The sequence below is a fragment of the Coprinopsis cinerea genome (assembly GCF_000182895.1).
Source record: "Coprinopsis cinerea okayama7#130 chromosome 11 map unlocalized cont3.11, whole genome shotgun sequence".
NCBI classification, from domain to species: Eukaryota; Fungi; Basidiomycota; class Agaricomycetes; order Agaricales; family Psathyrellaceae; genus Coprinopsis; species Coprinopsis cinerea.
Genome location: NW_003307534.1, coordinates 1527596 through 1545359, shown reverse-complemented (window position 1 = coordinate 1545359; position 17764 = coordinate 1527596). Strand labels below are relative to the sequence as shown.

General features: G+C 52.6%; 7 protein-coding genes across 7 annotated transcripts; 1 reads left to right on the top strand and 6 right to left on the bottom strand.

The window, feature by feature from the left end:
• Positions 1–181: 181 nt before the first annotated feature.
• Positions 182–520, bottom strand: CC1G_05471 (hypothetical protein; the record flags this gene model as incomplete). Its single annotated transcript, XM_001838866.1, has 2 exons — positions 182–325; positions 467–520. 2 exons carry the CDS (start codon positions 518–520, stop codon positions 182–184), a joined length of 198 nt encoding a protein of 65 aa, XP_001838918.1.
• Positions 521–1423: 903 nt separating this feature from the next.
• Positions 1424–1915, bottom strand: CC1G_05472 (secreted protein; the record flags this gene model as incomplete). Its single annotated transcript, XM_001838867.1, has 1 exon — positions 1424–1915. One exon carries the CDS (start codon positions 1913–1915, stop codon positions 1424–1426), a length of 492 nt encoding a protein of 163 aa, XP_001838919.1.
• Positions 1916–4524: 2609 nt separating this feature from the next.
• Positions 4525–6324, bottom strand: CC1G_05473 (hypothetical protein; the record flags this gene model as incomplete). The annotated part of the gene is made up of 1 exon (XM_001838868.1): positions 4525–6324. One exon carries the CDS (start codon positions 6322–6324, stop codon positions 4525–4527), a length of 1800 nt encoding a protein of 599 aa, XP_001838920.1.
• A 370-nt stretch (positions 6325–6694) lies between these two features.
• CC1G_15731 (hypothetical protein) lies at positions 6695–10433 on the top strand (the record flags this gene model as incomplete). Its single annotated transcript, XM_002910256.1, has 8 exons — positions 6695–6814; positions 6844–6969; positions 7025–7795; positions 7850–8315; positions 8463–8509; positions 8666–8986; positions 9042–9812; positions 9867–10433. The coding sequence occupies 8 exons, from the start codon at positions 6695–6697 to the stop codon at positions 10431–10433; spliced, it is 3189 nt and encodes a 1062-aa protein (XP_002910302.1).
• Positions 10434–10935: 502 nt separating this feature from the next.
• Positions 10936–12215, bottom strand: CC1G_15730 (hypothetical protein; the record flags this gene model as incomplete). The annotated part of the gene is made up of 4 exons (XM_002910255.1): positions 10936–11129; positions 11184–11415; positions 11470–11865; positions 11919–12215. The coding sequence occupies 4 exons, from the start codon at positions 12213–12215 to the stop codon at positions 10936–10938; spliced, it is 1119 nt and encodes a 372-aa protein (XP_002910301.1).
• A 640-nt stretch (positions 12216–12855) lies between these two features.
• On the bottom strand, positions 12856–15520 carry CC1G_15729 (ChAPs family protein; the record flags this gene model as incomplete). Its single annotated transcript, XM_002910254.1, has 10 exons — positions 12856–13023; positions 13074–13367; positions 13427–14161; positions 14215–14432; positions 14483–14844; positions 14895–14987; positions 15045–15193; positions 15243–15316; positions 15381–15423; positions 15470–15520. The coding sequence occupies 10 exons, from the start codon at positions 15518–15520 to the stop codon at positions 12856–12858; spliced, it is 2187 nt and encodes a 728-aa protein (XP_002910300.1).
• Positions 15521–16335: 815 nt separating this feature from the next.
• Positions 16336–17580, bottom strand: CC1G_05477 (integral membrane protein; the record flags this gene model as incomplete). Its single annotated transcript, XM_001838872.2, has 2 exons — positions 16336–16450; positions 16499–17580. 2 exons carry the CDS (start codon positions 17578–17580, stop codon positions 16336–16338), a joined length of 1197 nt encoding a protein of 398 aa, XP_001838924.2.
• Positions 17581–17764: the final 184 nt, after the last annotated feature.

Below are 17764 nucleotides of genomic sequence, written 5' to 3'. Positions count from 1 at the left end.
AAGCAAACGATGATCTATGATTCCACAGAAGATACGACCAAGTATCATTTAAAATCTTCGTCCGTTACTCGTTGACACACGACACGACACGATACAACCCGCGGAAACCCGTCACGATTACTTGCATATATCAGGGCGACTTCCGTATATCATATCAAGGACGTTGGATGGTGTTGACCGTTTACTTCTTGCCAGCCTTGCCTTTACTGCTCTTCACAGCCCCACCGGGGGTGGGGGTGGCTTTACTACCAGCACCAGCACCAGCGCTGGCTGTGGGTGTGGGTGCGTTGGCGGCCTTGGTGGTGGGAGGCGGGCCTGTGTTGGTCTGCAACGCCGATTAGCGAGTGCTCTGATGGTGGAGGGGTGGAACGGGTGGGGAGAGGGGGTAGGAGGCGATGTGGGGGTAGGAGATGTGGGGTGCGAGACGGCGTGGGGTAGGAGAGATGGGGAATATGTATGCCCATACCTTGGCCTTGGAAGCGGGGGCGCTGGTCTTGATTTCCTTCTTGGCGGGAGGCATGCTGGTGTCTGGGACTACGGGATCATGGATGGTAAGTATGTACCACTCCTCCGAAGGAGACTCGGATGAGATGATACTGACTGGAAGTAGGGCTCGCTGGAGAGAAGAGAGGAGAGAGGTCGAAATCGCTGGTCTGGTCCTGAGGACTCTTGGATGAATGAGGTGAGTATTTATACAAACCAAAAAAACGACTATTTAATGATATTGCGCTTTTAATATCTGCTCTTCTTCTGCTCCCAACGCTTATCCGAAGAATACATACATACGACTAACCTTAAGCCTGGGCTTGGACCTCATGATGCATCTGCATCGAACGTGCTCGAACATGTTCTACGCGCAAGAACATCTCAACATGGTAGTACTAGTGTCCCGGGATGGCTCAACCTCTTCATCGATAGATGCCATTCATTGTATAATCAAAGAAGCCAACCTTACCGGTGAGTTGAGTTGTATAAAGTTGTAATGAGCGTTTTTCGCTAAAGAGTTCCTGAGAGCTTCCTTAGCCCTTCCAGCTCAGAGGGTTATACGCTATAGGAAGCGTATCGCTGTCGGACTGGATGATGATGATGATGAGAAGTGTAAGCGTAAGTTGTGTTCTGAAACCTTGCGAACGGAAGAAAGGTTCAAGTTCGGACTTCAGGCCTCAGGGTCGACGCGTTATTTGTGCCGAGCACAGTCGGAATGAGAGGCGAAGGGGAGTCTGCGAGAGAAAGAAGAACAATGGACGAGACGATAAGAATTCGCGTAAGCTCAAAACGTTGTTGTTCAAACGGTTCACATCCAATTAAAGGATAAAACTTATGTTGATTTAGGATCCTACACACTAACTAGGCCATTTGATACAATATTCATTTCTCGACTGCCAACAGCTTGAAATCCGGCGCGCAACCACCCCCCAAAACCCTACTTCAAAGTAACCAACAAACCGTTGATAGCAAAGGTCCTGCACAAATCCTCCACATACGTATACTTGGCGTTCTTATTCGCACCATACGCAATCCCTCCAATCCTGCGTCCGGTGTCATTATTCGCATAATCCATCAACTTCTCCTCATTAGGCCCGTCCGAGTAGATCTCGTGGTTATCCGCAATCTCCTTGGCCTTGGTCGCGCCAATGTCGATGACCATGCGCGCGTTCCAGTAGCAGTGACGGAACGCGTCGCCCCGCCCGTTGTGCAGCGTGTCGCGGGGGAAGAGACGCGCGGCGGCGCTGGACGCGACCTCGGCGTGCCCGTTGGCGGCGACGCAGGCAGGGGCGTTGAGTGGGTTGAGGCAGTAGGCCATCTCGCCGATGGGAGGGAAGTAGTCGGAGTAGCCCTGGCGCTTCTCAACTGCGGGGGCGGCTGAGGCGGAGAGAGCGAGCGCGGCAGCGACGAGGAGGGACTTGAGCTGCATGGTGGTGAGTTGGGTGGACGAGGGGGGTTTGTGGACAGAGGGAAGTGGGTGGGTACTAGAAGTGGTGGCGACTGGCGACGCGACTGCCTTGGGGTGCTTGCTCGAGGGGACTGAGGATCCTCTGCTGCCTTCAACCGACACCAAAACTCGAGCCTTTTATACGCAAGATAACCATCTATTTTTCCGTAAGGCAGGGGAGGGCAGTGAGAGGACCATGCGGGACATTCTCTTGGTGGGTGGTCGACGACAGTCACAAAGAGTCACCCTCTCGAGGGCGGTGTGCGTGAAAGAGACCCAGAAGAATCGACTGGCGCCGGACCCTGGTGAAATGTTTGCTTTTTTGATTGTTCCCATCTTCACAAAGTGGACATTTGGCGGGCTTTGCACTGGCTAGAATGATGTCGGTTTGATGTCGGGGCGAGGGTCTACGACGTCCGCCCTGTGCGCTAGCGTCTAGGAAAGCGTTTAGGCGGTCGAGGAGTCGAGCCTCGATCGAGCACAGGCGTTGGCACTCGAAGATTTCCCGATGTTTTAACGCTCAAGGGTAGCGATGGATAGAGCACAGTAAAGCTCAATAGTGAGGTGAACGGTGTGAGTAGGATGTGGGTCGATGAGAACGTGTGCTAGATGAGAGAAGCCCTTCGAAACCAGAGTACGTAATTGTGCACATGTGACAGGGCAGGAGGTCGTTAGCTGCTTGAACCATGCGACTTGGTTGAGTGAACGGCTCTTGCTGAGACTGAAAAGTCACACAGGATAGTCGCCCGTACCTGGCATCGCATCAAAAACACCGAGTTCAGAGAATTCTCCAGCTCCGAATTGGACTCACGTTCCTGAAAGAAGCAAGGCTTTGATCGACGAAGAAGGTCTTCGTAATTTACTTTATTAAACTTACCATATGAATTCGACGGAGGTGAGGTGGGGTTGTAAGAGGCTGGAAGGGGCCTTGAGGAACTTCTCCACTGCATTGGATTAGGGGAGGATAGTGGAGGAGGCCATTGATATACAATCGATTTTGGAAAGCGCGACCTGTTGGCGCTGGGCGAGAATGGCCCAACGTTCACTAGTGACTGAGAACCGGAGACAATATGAAAGAGAATCAGTCGTAACCTATGGTAAGTGGAAGTGGGCCAAGACATACTTGGAAATAACAAGGTCTTTTTAGCGACTGAGAGCAGAGCCTAGACCTTCGGGATGGACTTTCCAGCGGGGAACAATTCTGCTTTTACGCATGCCGGGAGTCGCGAGAATGCATTGAGAGGGCCCAACGTTCCTGGGCAGTCCATTAAGATTTCGAAGCACCTTGAATGATAGCATAGCACAGCTCACAGTAGAAGGAGGTCCGGACCTCTTCCTTGAACACTTTCGGCGCAAAAGAAATGTCACGACAGTAACAGTACTGCCAGGTCGAAGACCGTATACAGAACCCACGATCTACAAGGGAAAATCGGTCAGAGGCTCCCTTCAATCGGATGTGGAATCGCACTTTCATGAGAGGGCGAAGGCTCTTTTGGGTCCCCAACCGGCCGGCGGGTTATGCCAGTGCAGCTGCGCGACAGGGACATGAAGAATAGCGATCGTAAGGTTTCCAACCAAAATGACAATGGGCCGGACCTGCTGTTGTTGTTAACCTGAGATGGATGCCTACAGGTGCCCCAAATGTTGTGACTCACCTATGGTTTGAGCTGGGTTGTGTGCGATTGGTCAGAAGAGCCAACGCCACACCTGTCGAGCTGAGGGGTCGCTAGGAAAATGGTCGCCGAGGAGATGGTGGCCACTACAGGCGCGAAACTGGAATGCGGAGTCATCCGGAAGACTTGACTAAAGGCAGAGGCACCGCTTCCCCGGGACCCAGAGGCAGGCTGAGCGAGAATGGCGATGGGAGTGACTAGCGACCCTTTTTGGTAGTTACATAGTTCCTCCAGTTAAGTTTGGACGTACGTACAATTTACACTGGATGCAGGGAAAGAGTAGGACTGTCATTAGCCCAGCCTTCCCGGGCCATTCGAAGAATCTGACGATTGGACAAGTGGTAAAGGAAATCAAGGTTCATGGACGCTAGCCCTCGCCGTCGCTATCCACCGATGTTGACATCGGAGATGGTGGCTTACGTATGATGTAGCCAGAACGCCCGAGAACGATACAGACAATGCCAGAGAATGGCACACTGGTAAAAGGTCCTGTATTTCAGGCCGCAGTAGTGGGGTTGCCTTATCAGTCTCCTCTTTCTACAACATTTGCTTACCGGCTTCTCCTTGTTCTAGTTAGTCTCCAGAGTCAAGCGTCGATTAGGTATTGACTTCAAGTTTCAGTTTTTAATACGGAGCGGGCTCTCGATGGCGATGGGAGCGGTTCCAGGTGTTACGGGCGGGATCCTGCGGGATCGCGTCGCGCTCGGGAGGAGTCAGCAGCACGTGTACAAGAATGCTTGGCACAGACAACATCCGGCTCTCCGCTGGTAGTGGTACGAGCAGCAGGCTGCAGCACGGCAGCGGTTTGGATACAAGTCGTCTGCGTTTAACCGGAGCCGAGTGTCAACGACTCACTGGGCATGACAGCCCAGTCCCTCAGCGAGGATTATTAATTTAGTCTCAGACGGTCCATATACACTACTCGAACAAGGTAATCTTATACTGCGTTACAATGTCCTTGTCAGTTCTAACGCGGACCAATCGCTCGACCCAGTATTCCTTTCCAACCGCGATCCCCCCAACCTGGACCTTCCCATCTTTCTCGTTCCATGGCCACTCCATCCTACCCGCCGCACTGAATGCTTCGATTGTCTTCCTGATACTATGGAACTCATTTTTCAGCGTGGTAGGAAACAGGCAGAGACCCATAGTATCCGATTCCATCGCTCCGTTCAAACAGAAGAGGTAACGGACATCATGCCTCGAATGGATCCATTCACGCCCCTCCGGCTCGGTGGACTTGTCCCATTCCAATGCCTCTTGCGGAGAGAGGTAGTCCCATACGTGGGGGAACGTTGCGATAGCGCTGACTTGGTTCCACCCTGCCTTCAGATTAGCGCTCTCCACATGCTTCGAGGACCGCCAGTAGTACCACGACATGGTATTTTCACGATTCATCGAGTCGAAAACAAACGGAGACTTGGATCCGGGAGATCCTCGAGTGAAGAAAGTCGCACTTTCGTACATGCCGAGGTGAAGCTCGAGGGAACTGATCGTTGGAAGGACGCGGCGAACAAATTGGCGGAATGAGATGGAGGTAGGAGGAGCGTTATCACCGACGCCGGGGCCAGAAGTTGTTTCTGCGCTCTTGCGTTGCACTTGCGCCTTCAAGCTCCCAAAGATCTCGTCTGTGGTCGCTGCCGAGTTCGACTGCGACGCAGCGCTCCACAGGGATTCACTCTTCCAAAGTATGGCTTTATCTGGAAGCTCGTCGGTGGCTAGGAGGTACCTCCTTAAATCTTCCCTCGTCATACCAAGCTGTTGCAGTGCCTTCTCTGCTGCCTCGATATTTCGCAGCGACGGTGTAGCCGTTGGACGAAGGTAGTTTAAGGGGTTGGCGAGGGCTGACCACTTGCGCTCTATCATCTCGTATTCCAGACCTTCCGAGACCCATCCCAAAAGTTCCCCAATCACCCCTCCGCGTAACGATGACAAACAGCCAGTCCAAGCCTCGCGAGCATGGAAATGGAGGAGATTTCGCCTGGAAACGCTGTCGCGGTCTCCTAGCATGCCAAGGCGGTGGAGCTTGATGGCCACCTTCTGCAGCCAACTAATCGCCGGCTTGTGAGAAGTCGAGTAGGGGAGTTTGTTTTGAATGAGTGAGTGCGCTTTATTGATGTTCTCCAAAGAGTTGTCGGCAAGAACACGGGATAGCATCTCGTACGCCGTATCGAAAGGAAGGGCCCCGGAATCGTCCCTGATAGGAGCGTCCTCTAGAACGACGTGGAAATGCCACCACTCTACATCCTCCGCCTTTAGAGTCCCGAGCTGCTTGTGTTTGTCTACGCGAATGACATAGTTGCTGTAGACCACCTTCCCCTTGAAGAGGCTGCTGATAGCACCGACAGCATTCTGGTAAATCTGGGGGATTTCCGTGACGTCTTCCGGCCAAAGTAGAGGGGTCAAAGATCCGTCGTCATCGTTAACCACACACAGGTCACCATACTTGTCGATGAAACGACGACACGCTCTGCAGTTGTGGGGTCGGAGTTCTGCCTCAGGGAGATTGTCGAGGAATATTTGGAAGAGTGAGGTATTGGCTTCAGACTCTACCAGTCTAGCGTGGAAGATAGGCCTTTCCAGGGCCGAGTTCCGGACTGTGCGCTGCATCGCGGCTAGGAGATCGTCGAAGGCCTTGTCCTCTCTTGGAGCGACCGCTGGTGGTGGCCGTGTCTGAACGTCGATGATTTCGTAGTCGTCTTCGATTGATGGATTCATGGCTGGGTGCAGCGGTAATGGGCGGTAGGTGGGCGGTGATCTTTACTCCCTTATATACTCCACGATACAATCCGGACGTCGCACCCTGACTCCGAAAGACGAAACAGCACCGCCCAGCGGCATGGAGGGCACTCAGGCAAGGATACCACGCTGATTACCGAGTAACCGCCAAGGCAGTGTCGTTTCGGTTAGTCTGAAGCGGGTTGGAAAGGGAATTCTTCTGTGCAATAAGTATGGTGATGTAAAAGCCACATCACAAGCGCCCGTCGGAAGCCGTGGGAGCCCTGGCTGTGTTCGAGCTGAGTTTCAAACACGGTTCACCTCCAGCTGCGCCGTGGCACTTGAAGCCAGGTGTTGACCAAGTTCAAGCATGAGCCTCCAGTCGCCCAGAGCGTCGGATGTTCTGTGTCTTGCAGCGCTCTGTCTTCTGGGCTGTCTCGTTGTACAGCAGCGCAGGATATGGAAGGCAAGCCATTTCGTTTGGTTTTGGGTGAATCACAAGCTGAATTGAAAGGACAGTCGCGTCAGTGGCGTGTTCAGGACAAATCTCAAGGCCAGAAACCCCATCTTGCACATCTGCCCATCGATTTACTCATCGAAATTATGGCCCATCTCGACTGGTATGACGTGCTAGTGCTTCGCCAGGTGCGTTCCTTGTTCACGATGAAGGTCAACGTCCACATTAACAGACAACTTCCAGTGCTGCCGTTCGCTGCATGCAGCATCGAAAGAGCGTCAAGTTTGGCACTCGATGCTAGTTCAGTACTGCGATACTGTACTTCCGCGGCCCTTTTTCCTTCCAAAACCGTTGGAACACTGCTCTGGCGAAGATCTGGAGCATTGCATCGTGGGTTGGCTGTCTGGATGGGACCATTTCCTCTATCCTTCCCTCGAACTCCGTATTATGGAGTCTCACGCATGCCCTCCTGGTTTTTTTGGTCCACTGCACCCTTTGCCTGGTGGTCGGTTTTTCATTTATGGTGGAAATCGCGGCTCCCTTTTCTATTGTGACCCAACGCAACCCGATCCGACCATGCACCTCCTCATCCACCCAACTAATCTCGAAAAGCCTCGCAAAAGATCTACCGCCCTGGACGTGCTTGGCATCCAAGGGATTGACGGGGAATCAACCGCACTGCGAGACCGACTATTTCCCCGAACCTTCCGCCTCGCCCGTATACTTGGAGCAACTTGCAGCAAAGGATTAATCGAGATTTGGGAGATTAACGCGCGAGTGGAAGGCGGGACCCATGTCGGCTACACCAGCAAACTGCTGAAGGCCTTTTCGGACCATATCTACGTCGGAGATGGCAACTGCTGCTCACTCCTTGGAAGACACGTTGCCTATGTGAGAGACGGGAACCCGAACGGGTTTGATTTGGGGGTACGGATTGTGGATTGGTCATCTGTTTCCGGAGACGAAGATCCAACCAACCTCCCTGGTGTCGCCATCCCGGGACCAACTCCCCCCGTGAGTACACTCCCAAATGTGAGCACTTGTCCCTGACGTCTGTCTTCCGTGTAGTTGATAGTGCTACTCCCGCACAGGAGAATATTAATGGCGGATGACCGCATCGCTATTTGGGATTGGGGACGGTCATGTCCGTCCATAGCTTCACTGGGTACCTCCAGGGGTGCTTTCATCAAGCCAGAGTGGGCACCGTCATCCCCATACATTGGGACACCACCCTTCACTCAACTCTTCTACAATGGCGAATCAATCAGGCTTGTTCTCCCCACCCGGGGTAACACCCTTATTGGGTTTTCCATCTCCACAGACCCAGACAAGGAGGTCGCCAACAGTGTTGAAATGAGTGTCCTGGGTCATGGGGACTTTCGTTTTCAGATTTTTCCGATGTCTTTCCACTATCGCCTGGGCGTACGCCTGGGCAGAGAACTCGACACCCTCATGTGCTACAGGTGGCCAGATGATCCTCCTTTCGTGCCTTCCGCCTCTCTCCTCGAAGTTAACCTGCCCAATAGTGTTCGACGTGAGCGCACCATCATCCACTTTGACATACTGCATGGACAATTGGTTTTCTTTTGCAACCCATATGTATGCCGTCTCCGCTCCTCGAAGATGGAGACGTAGCAATAATGTCCTTATACATTATAGTCCATTGCAAATAAATAAGTAGACCCCATCGTTACTTCATTCCCTCGCGGCTCCCGAGGCACTCCCAAGGTGCTCCTAGACCGGTAAACGATCGGTCACAGGTGTAAGGTGCTCCCACTTCCCCACATTGTGCAATAACTCTGGCGTCACATCACAAGCGCCCGTCGGAAGCCGTGGGAGCCCTGGCTAAATTCGAGCTGAGTTTCAAACGCGGTTCACCTCCAGCCGCACCTGCCGCCGTGGCAATTCCAGGTGTTGACCAAGTTCAAGCATGAACCTCCAGTCGCCCAGAGCGTCGGATGTTCTGTGTCTTGCAGCGCTCTGCCTTCTGGGCTGTCTCGCTGTACAGCAGCGCAGGATATGGAAGGCGAGTCACTTTGTTTGGTTTTGGGTGAATCACAAGCTGAATTGAAAGGACAGTCGCGTCAGTGGCGCGTTCAGGATAAATCTCAAGGCCAGAAACCCCATCTTGCACATCTGCCCATCGATTTACTCATCGAAATTATGGCCCATCTCGACTGGGATGACGTGCTAGTGCTTCGCCAGGTGCGTTCCTTGTTCACGATGAAGGTCAACGTCCACATTAACAGACAACTTCCAGTGCTGCCGTTCGCTGCATGCAGCATCGAAAGAGCGTCAAGTTTGGCACTCGATGCTAGTTCAGTACTGCGATACTGTACTTCCGCGGCCCTTTTTCCTTCCAAAACCGTTGGAACACTGCTCTGGCGAAGATCTGGAGCATTGCATCGTGGGTTGGCTGTCTGGATGGGACCATTTCCTCTATCCTTCCCTCGAACTCCGTATTATGGAGTCTCACGCATGCCCTCCTGGTTTTTTTGGTCCACTGCACCCTTTGCCTGGTGGTCGGTTTTTCATTTATGGTGGAAATCGCGGCTCCCTTTTCTATTGTGACCCAACGCAACCCGATCCGACAATGCACCTCCTCGTCCCGTCGCCTAATTTCGAAAACTCTTCCAAAATATCTACCGCCCTAGACGTGCTTGGCACCCAGGGCATCGATCGGCAATCCACCACACTGCAAGACCGACTGTTTCCCCGAACCTTCCGCCTCGCCCGTATACTTGGAGCAACTTGCAGCAAAGGATTAATCGAGATTTGGGAGATTAACGCGCGAGTGGAAGGCGGGACCCATGTCGGCTACACCAGCAAACTGCTGAAGGCCTTTTCGGACCATATCTACGTCGGAGATGGCAACTGCTGCTCACTCCTTGGAAGACACGTTGCCTATGTGAGAGACGGAAACCGGCACGCGTTTGATTTTGGGGTACGGATTGTGGATTGGACATCTGTTTCCGGAGACGAAGATCCAACCAATCTCTCTGGTGTCGACATCCCGGGACCACATCCCCCGGTGAGTACACTGCCCAATGTGATTACTTGTCCCTGACGTCTGTCTTCCGTGTAGTTGATAGCGTTACTCCCGCACAGGAGAATATTGATGGCGGATGACCGCATCGCCATTTGGGATTGGGGACGGTCCTGTCCGTCCATAGCTTCAGAGGGTCCCTCCAGGGGTGCTTACATCGAGCCGGAGTGGGAACTGTCATCCGCAAGTGTCCGGACACCACCCTTCACCCCACTCTTCTACAATGGCGAATCAATCAGGCTTGTTCTCCCCACCCGGGGTAACACCCTTATTGGGTTTTCCATCTCCACAGACCCAGACAAGGAGGTCGCCAACAGTGTTGAAATGAGTGTCCTGGGTCATGGGGACTTTCGTTTTCAGATTTTTCCGATGTCTTTCCACTATCGCCTGGGCGTACGCCTGGGCAGAGAACTCGACACCCTCATGTGCTACAGGTGGCCAGATGATCCTCCTTTCGTGCCTTCCGCCTCTCTCCTCGAAGCCAACCTGCCCAATAGTGTTCGACGTGAGCGCACCATCATCCACTTTGACATACTGCATGGACAATTGGTTTTCTTTTGCAACCCATATGTATGCCGTCTCTGCTCCTCGAAGACGGATACGTAGCGATGTCCTTAAATAAATACATGCATATCTAACACATTGCACGTAAATAAATCGACCGTCATGGCTTCATTCCCCAGCCGCTTCTTTGAAGATGTCCTTGAGAAATTCTCTTGGGGCCGACATCTGACGACTATAAGCATGCCTGAATTTCAGGCCATGGCCCTCACGTCACTCACCCAGTAGGCAATCAGGGCTACCACAGTCTTTACTCTGTCCCGGTCGAGAGGACCATTACCCTCCCCCGACGTGTCAAGCACAAGATCATAGCTGTCAAAATATTGACATTTCCACTGATCTCGTTCAAGCCACAGGATTCCAAATATCCAATGGATTCCATCGGTGAGGATCCACGGAACAATGTCCACCCTAACATGCTAAATCAGGAGGGCTGTTCAAGGCGGCGAGGCTTTTCATCGAGTCCTTACTTGGTGACATGACTACTGTTTTGTTCAAATTTACAAGAAATTAGTCCTGCTTTCCTAGTCTGAATACTCGAAGGCACCTACGTCGCCATCGTTTCTAGAATCACTTGAGGAAGATGGGTAAGAAGCTCTTTGCGTGGCATCAGTTTCTTTGCTTCTTTCGCCAAAAGTCCAAGGAGACCAGCGGGCGCATCGGATTCAGACATCGCCGTGGCTCTATCCCAGAACTCGACCAAATTCCGAGCGTCCGTCAACTTGGCTGGCGCTACTCCTACTAGTTGAATGTGAGACCATGTGCTCGACTCATGGCTGCAACCGAGAAACTTACATTTACCGGCAGATAGGACATAGTCGACCCGGCCGGTGAACGACAGCGTCTTTCCCCTGCCAGTGCCAGGGCGAGTGGGGAACTCGACCGGTCCTCCTCTCTTACCCTGCAGGTCGCCGTCCGCAATATTCGGTTCAAACAGAACGAAAGCGTCTTTGGAGAGCTCTTTCTGACAGAACCTTGCGGCTGGTACCGCCAAGTGGTCGATGAATGCGCGGGCCCGGGCCTCAGACTAAACGCTCGGCGTCAGTGTTGTGCAAGTTCCGATACACCCAGAGAGCTGTACCTTTGTTCCAGTATTACCGTGGATCCACTCAGCGTTGGCACACAAGACGTGTCCCTCACGCTTCCAGAATGGGTCAAAGGACTTGATAAGTGTCTTGGCTTCTTCCGACTGGGATGTCGGCTGGGCGAGGTCGGCCTTAGGTTCAGACCGTGCTTTTCTCCTGACCTTCACCCGCCGGCCAATGGTGTCTGCCTTTGAGCCCTCGGAGCCCTCTTTGGATACAGTGGGGCGATCGTCCTCTTCTGGAAGGCCTACTACGGTCTCGGGGCTTTCGTTGTTAAGCTCGGTGATGAGGGCGGCAATTCGGGCGATGTGCTTGTCGGTCAAGGCGCCAACCGACTTGGGAGAGATCTTCAACTCTTCCAGGTGTTCGTTCTTTGCACCTGAAAAGGTCACCTGAAATACTCGTTAGCGCAACAAGGCCGCCATACTGGTTGGAAAGGCCGAACCGACTCCTTCGAGTCTTCACTGGCAATAACCTTTATAAGGGCGTTCTGCAGCTTCTCAGACGCTTTCTCCATGGCAGCAGCCGTCTTCGTGAGCTCCTCTCTCTCCTCCTTCACCGTGTCCTCTTCCAGACCGGGGTCGATGTATTTGGCCTTTATTTCCTCGTCCGACATGGAGTCGACCTTATGCTTCGTCTTGTCATTATCTCTGATCCTCTCGATCGTGTCCTTTTCGAAGTCGTCCAATATCGTCGGCGCTGACAATCTGGGGGACCTGCGACGAGTAGTTGGCGGCGACATGGATGGATGGAGGAGGAAAGGGCTGTCAGAGAGGTTAGGTAGAGCAAGAAAGCAGGAAGGGCGCGAACCTGCGGGGTGCAGCAGGTTATAAGACCATACCACCCCTACGTTTTCCTCCTCCTGTTTTCCTCCTTGTCGGAACGAGGCCCTCTGTCGATCACACCTTGGGCGGCTGTAGGGAAAGAAAACCACGAAACGATGGATGACAGTAAGCATGGTAGCCGCTTATAGTAATACAGCACCTCGAGACTGCCATACCCGATTTCACGGTATTAATGCGTGGTACAAGGTCGCTCGTCGTGAATTGAGTCCGGCCATATGCTGTCCACAGCAGGTGGTCGGAGCTTCGTGGAAGATCGACTGCGCTATTAAGAGAAAGCTACGCTGTCTAGTTCATGAACAGCTGCGAAGAGGAGTCCGTCATTGCCATAACCCAAAGCTGAATGCTGAATGTGCAAGGAAATAATAAATTAACAATTAGCCACACGAATCTAACATCGGGTCAAAAAGGCGAAGAAGAAACAAACAACAGCGACACCGAGCATCAAGTCAAGACAAGAAAAAGTGTTCGAAAATGAAACCACTCAAGGGATTCATACAAAACCATCACGCCCGTTTTAAAGTTCTCCATGGCTTCCCCTCAGAAATCATACCCCTCCACCTTGAACACCTTCCCATACTGCAGGTAGCTCTCCATGATCTTGAGAATCTGATCCGGCAGTCCCATGCTGAGAAGTGTAAACGAGATCTTGGCGAACCCATGGATCTGTCCCAACTTGAAGAACGCGCGCGAGATGGAGGTGGGATACTAGACCTATCGTCAGCACTAGACTGTAAAAAAGGAGACATCAAACTCACCGTCATCTCGGTATAGTCGGCGTATTGATATGCAGCGACCCGAATTGCGGTTTGGATCGTCCGCTGGATGTCACCCTCCTCCGCGTACACTTCCATTAGCTTGAGCCATGGCTTCATCGAGTAGCGAGGCGCATCGAGACACCGCTGGTATGCCTCCTTGGCTTCCTCCTTGTGGTGCAACCGCAGCCCTAGGTCGCCCAAGATCTCCCACTCCATTCCTGTCTTGCGGTACGCTACATGCTGGGTCTTGAAGTGTGCCACCTCAGCTCGGAAGATCGTCCACACCCGGAGGTCCTGAAGGATGTCAGATAAGAGATCAGACGACAACAGAAATGGGAGAGATAGGTACACACCTCGTAGAGGACCATGAACAGATTATCCAACCACCGCTCACAGAGTCGCTTATTGCTAAATGAGAAAGCTTCGCCAGTTCCAGGGCTGTTTGCACTGCTGCTCGCCTCGCTCGAACCATCCTGACTCTCATCAGCCGCCGCTTGTTGTGGTTTTTGCACTCCCGGTTTGGGTGCAACAGGCGTGGGGACAATGTCCGCCTCCTCGCCTTCCTCCTCCTGATCCCCGTCCGCAGAGATCTTGATCGTCGGTATCGACGATTCCTGATGTTTGGGGCTAGGCGGGATCGCACGCGTCGAGGCTTTATCGTCCATCGAAGGTCTGACAGTTCCGTCTTCGTGAATCACCGCGCGTCCAGCATCACCGTTCGCAGGCGAATCAGCGCCGTTGTCGACCCCGTTGGTTGTGGCTTTAACTTCGGCTTGCGCTTTTTGCATACGGTATTCCTCCTCCATAACGAAAACACTGCTCCGTGTCTTGAGGAGCTCATCCCATCCGATTTGGGAGACTAGCCGGGTGAGCAGAGCATACGCCCTCGCCCAGGTTCCGCGGAGACCTGGTGCTGGCAAACGAAGAAGGGCAGGATCGGCCTCGTCGTCTTCAGTCTTGATTCGCTCCGGAAGGATTTCACCGATGGATTTTGTGAAAGGGAGATGGATCTTGGAGACTGGAAGCGTCCGATGGGAGTCCCGACCGTTGAATGTGAACATGGGACAAGAGTTCAATGTGAGAAGAGCCTAGCGGAGTTGTCAACGACGGGAACTTTCAGTATGTGTGTGGGTAAACATACCGACTCGTACTGGCCGAGCTCCAAATAGATATCGGTAAGCTTTTCCCAGGTGACGAACTCGCTGGGAGCACAGTTGACGGCCTGCCGTGCGAGTTTGAGGGCCCATTCGAACTTGCCTTTCGAACGCAGGAAGTCGCATTGGACGTGGAGAAGGGTATAAGATTGGGGCGTTTCTCGCATAGCCGACGCGATGATTTGCACAGCTTTGACTTCCTCGTCTATAACGGCGTGTTAGATGGAAAGCGCACGAACTCTCGAATGTACGCACTCATTCCGATGTAGCTTCTTGCCAGTAACGAAGAGACTTCAGGTTCCCGAATAACAAGCTTTTCGAAGAGATTTGCTGCTTGTTGATAACGACCACTGTCTCCAAAGTACTTCATGATCCCCGCGGTGAGATGATTCGAAACGACGGTTGCGACCTGGATTTCAGGATCAGAGCCCACTTGCCAGCCCTTGGGGAACAGAGCCTCTGCTGCCTGGAGGAATCGAAGTTCGCCTTCTGCTGTTGTAATGGGATCCAGTTTCCGATAAGCTTCAAGCGCGTAGGTGGGGTCGTCCGAGTACAGAATGGCCCTGAGCAATGCTGATACGTATGTCTCTTGCCAAATTTCCGCTGTCGCTTCGTGCCTGTGGGTGCCGTGTCATGAATGTCCACTTCGATGTAGCGATTGCCGTACCGTTCACCGCGCAGATCGATCACATATGCATGTACACCTCCAGGGATCTTAACGTCGACTCGCATGTCGACTCTGGAGAATGCATTGAAACAGCTTTCAGAAGTCCGTCAGTTCCTCGTCTGACCAAGGCCTCCGGGGACGAACGCTCACCAATATGTCCCGCTTCGCACTTTCCATGTCGCCGTCGTCGAGAACCAAGCAGAAGTGTCTTCGATAGCGTATGTTAACGAGTTGATATAGGCCGCTAACGACGCAGAAGACGATGCATCGACTCCAGAAACGTAGTGATAGGATCCTGTCTATAGACTCGGTTTAGATTAGCTCTGAACTGCGGTCCAGAAGGCATACCTCTCGGCCCCCGCTCTTTCCAGTACTCTTTATAACATGGCACAAATCTGGAGGTCCAAGTTCACGAAATGTACCTGTCGAAAGTCGTATTTAACGTTGGGGATAGCCTGGTTTATAACGCAAACGCGAACAACGTACTGAGAGCCTCGGTTCGCGCTGTGATGGATTCCCCTAAGTCAATCTGTGACTTATAAGCACAATTTTGAAGGCGTTGGGATAAATCTGACCTCAATAAGTTCAGGAATCTCCTTGAATAATGCCTCTGGCGGTACCGTCATTGTGGTTGGAGACAAGCACCGTTGGGTATCATGATTCTGCTGAACGCGCGCTGGCCCAGAGGGTTGTTTGTCTGTGTTAAGATCGCAAGGCAATGCAAAGCGAAGGCAACCATCAACGCGTCTCTGCAACGGCAAAATTCTTTTTTTCTTCTTTAACCACGACCGCCACATTGGTCGTTGTCGATTCTAATGGTGAGTTCTCCTTTCAATTCAATTTCTTAATCTACAAAAAGATGAGACCTTATGATCTGTCAATCCACTGAACGAGCCTGGAACTCGACAAATATGTGGAATAATTATTTAATCCTAGTTATTCTGAGCTTTTTGCTTTCTTATCGAGAGATCTTTCGACTTGATGCTGATTGCGCACATATTCGCAGATATTACATGTCCTAATACTGTCTATTGACACGATACTATGACGCGAGAATGTCCACTAGCGGTATACTTGGGATTATTTATGCAGCGTTCACACTCTCGTACCACTGGATGAGACTACCTATCAAGAAAGCCCAGCTGCCCCAGAACGTACACATGACACTCTGAAACTCTACCCCAGAGTTCACGTTTGCCCCGAACCCCAAAGCACCGCACGCTGTGAAGCCGACCCCACCAATGAAATTCCAAACTACTTGGAAGGTAAGCAGCCGTTCTAACCAAAGTCAAGTAATAAGGCTACGCACATCCGACGTGCCACCCGAGAGAACGCAATGCCGGAACGTACCACTTTTTCTGCGTTTCCAACATGATAAAACTCCTTGTCTGAAGATCAGGTTTGAAGACCCACAACCGCCAAAATCGTCACTCAGTGACACTCACGAACTAATGATGAAACCCATCCCTCCCACCACCTGTGGTACCCAGAAGATACCGGCGTACACTCCAGTCCTGTGCTCTATTGCCTCCTGGATGGCTGGAAGGGCTGTAAACCTGGAAGCCATTGAGCCGATCCTCACCGCCGAAGAGGGAGGTACTTACCCAGAGATCCAGAAAATGGTTGCACCCATCATCTGGAAGAAGGCCGCCAGAAATCCCAATTCTCGGAAATAGTGACCCTCGGTCGACCACCATATCCACCTCTTCCTGCTCATCACCGGCCCTTCCCCTACTAGGGTAGGGCTCGACGCGCCCGAATCTGTTTGTCGGTCGTGGTTCTGTCCCCTGCCATACCCATTCTTGTTGTTCCAATCCCCCTCTCTTGGTTTCCCATTTCTCGTTTCCGAATGCACCAATTTACTGTTCAACCTCCTCGGCAGATGTCGCACAGCAGCCTCCTCAACATCATGTTCCACATCATGCCACTTGTGCAACACATTATACCCAAACGCAGCCACATCATCCCGATTCCACGCCTCCCACATCCCAAAGACCGACCCAACCTCGAAAATCGTCGCCCCCACCCACGCAGTCCATCCCGAACTGTGCAGGGGATCGCCAAAGGTGTCTGGGTAGATCAACGGTAGTAGGGAGCAAAACCCATTCACACACCAGACGACGCTACCCCACGTAAACGCCTGTGCAACCCACCAACTGACATTCCAGTACTCTATCCTCATCAGATGCTTCAAGCCCGCCCTGAGGCCCTTCGCGTGTCGAGGATGGTTACTGGCCGTGGGCGCGTAGCAGACATGACGATGTTTACGGTGATCCCGCGATGTCCACGCGTGGCGATATGTGGTTCCTTCCTCGGAGGTTTCAGAGGTGTAGTTGCTGCACGGGTGGCTTTCGGAGATGGTGTGTATTCGTTTACCGCGGTGTTTTGGAGGGTGCATCTTCAGGACAGCGAACGTTGCATGTAAGGTTGGGAGATAGGGCCGAAGCCAGCTGGGGAGGGGGTCGCCGCTGGATTCGCGGACCACAGAGCGATGGAGGGACAGACTCCATTCGTCGCTTTCGCGCTTGGACATGTTTAGGTGGATGCTGAGAACCCGTTCTGGTGGTTGAGCACTCGCGTTAGTTGAACGTTGGTCGTGATCATCGTTTCTCGGTTCTTGGAGCAGCCAGACGATGACACGGCTGACGAGAACTTTTGGAGCTAGGGTATTACCCACGAGGGGCATGGAATCTTCATGAGACTATGGATGACGTTGTTTCCATCATTGGGGCGAAATTGCCTAAGCTCAGGGGCCAGTACGTGATGGTGGTCAATTGCGCTACTTCCCATATGCATAAGCGCCAGTACGGTGGGCGCTGACGGGCGCTTGTTCGCACGCACAGCATCCTCGACAACCCCTCCCCCCTTTA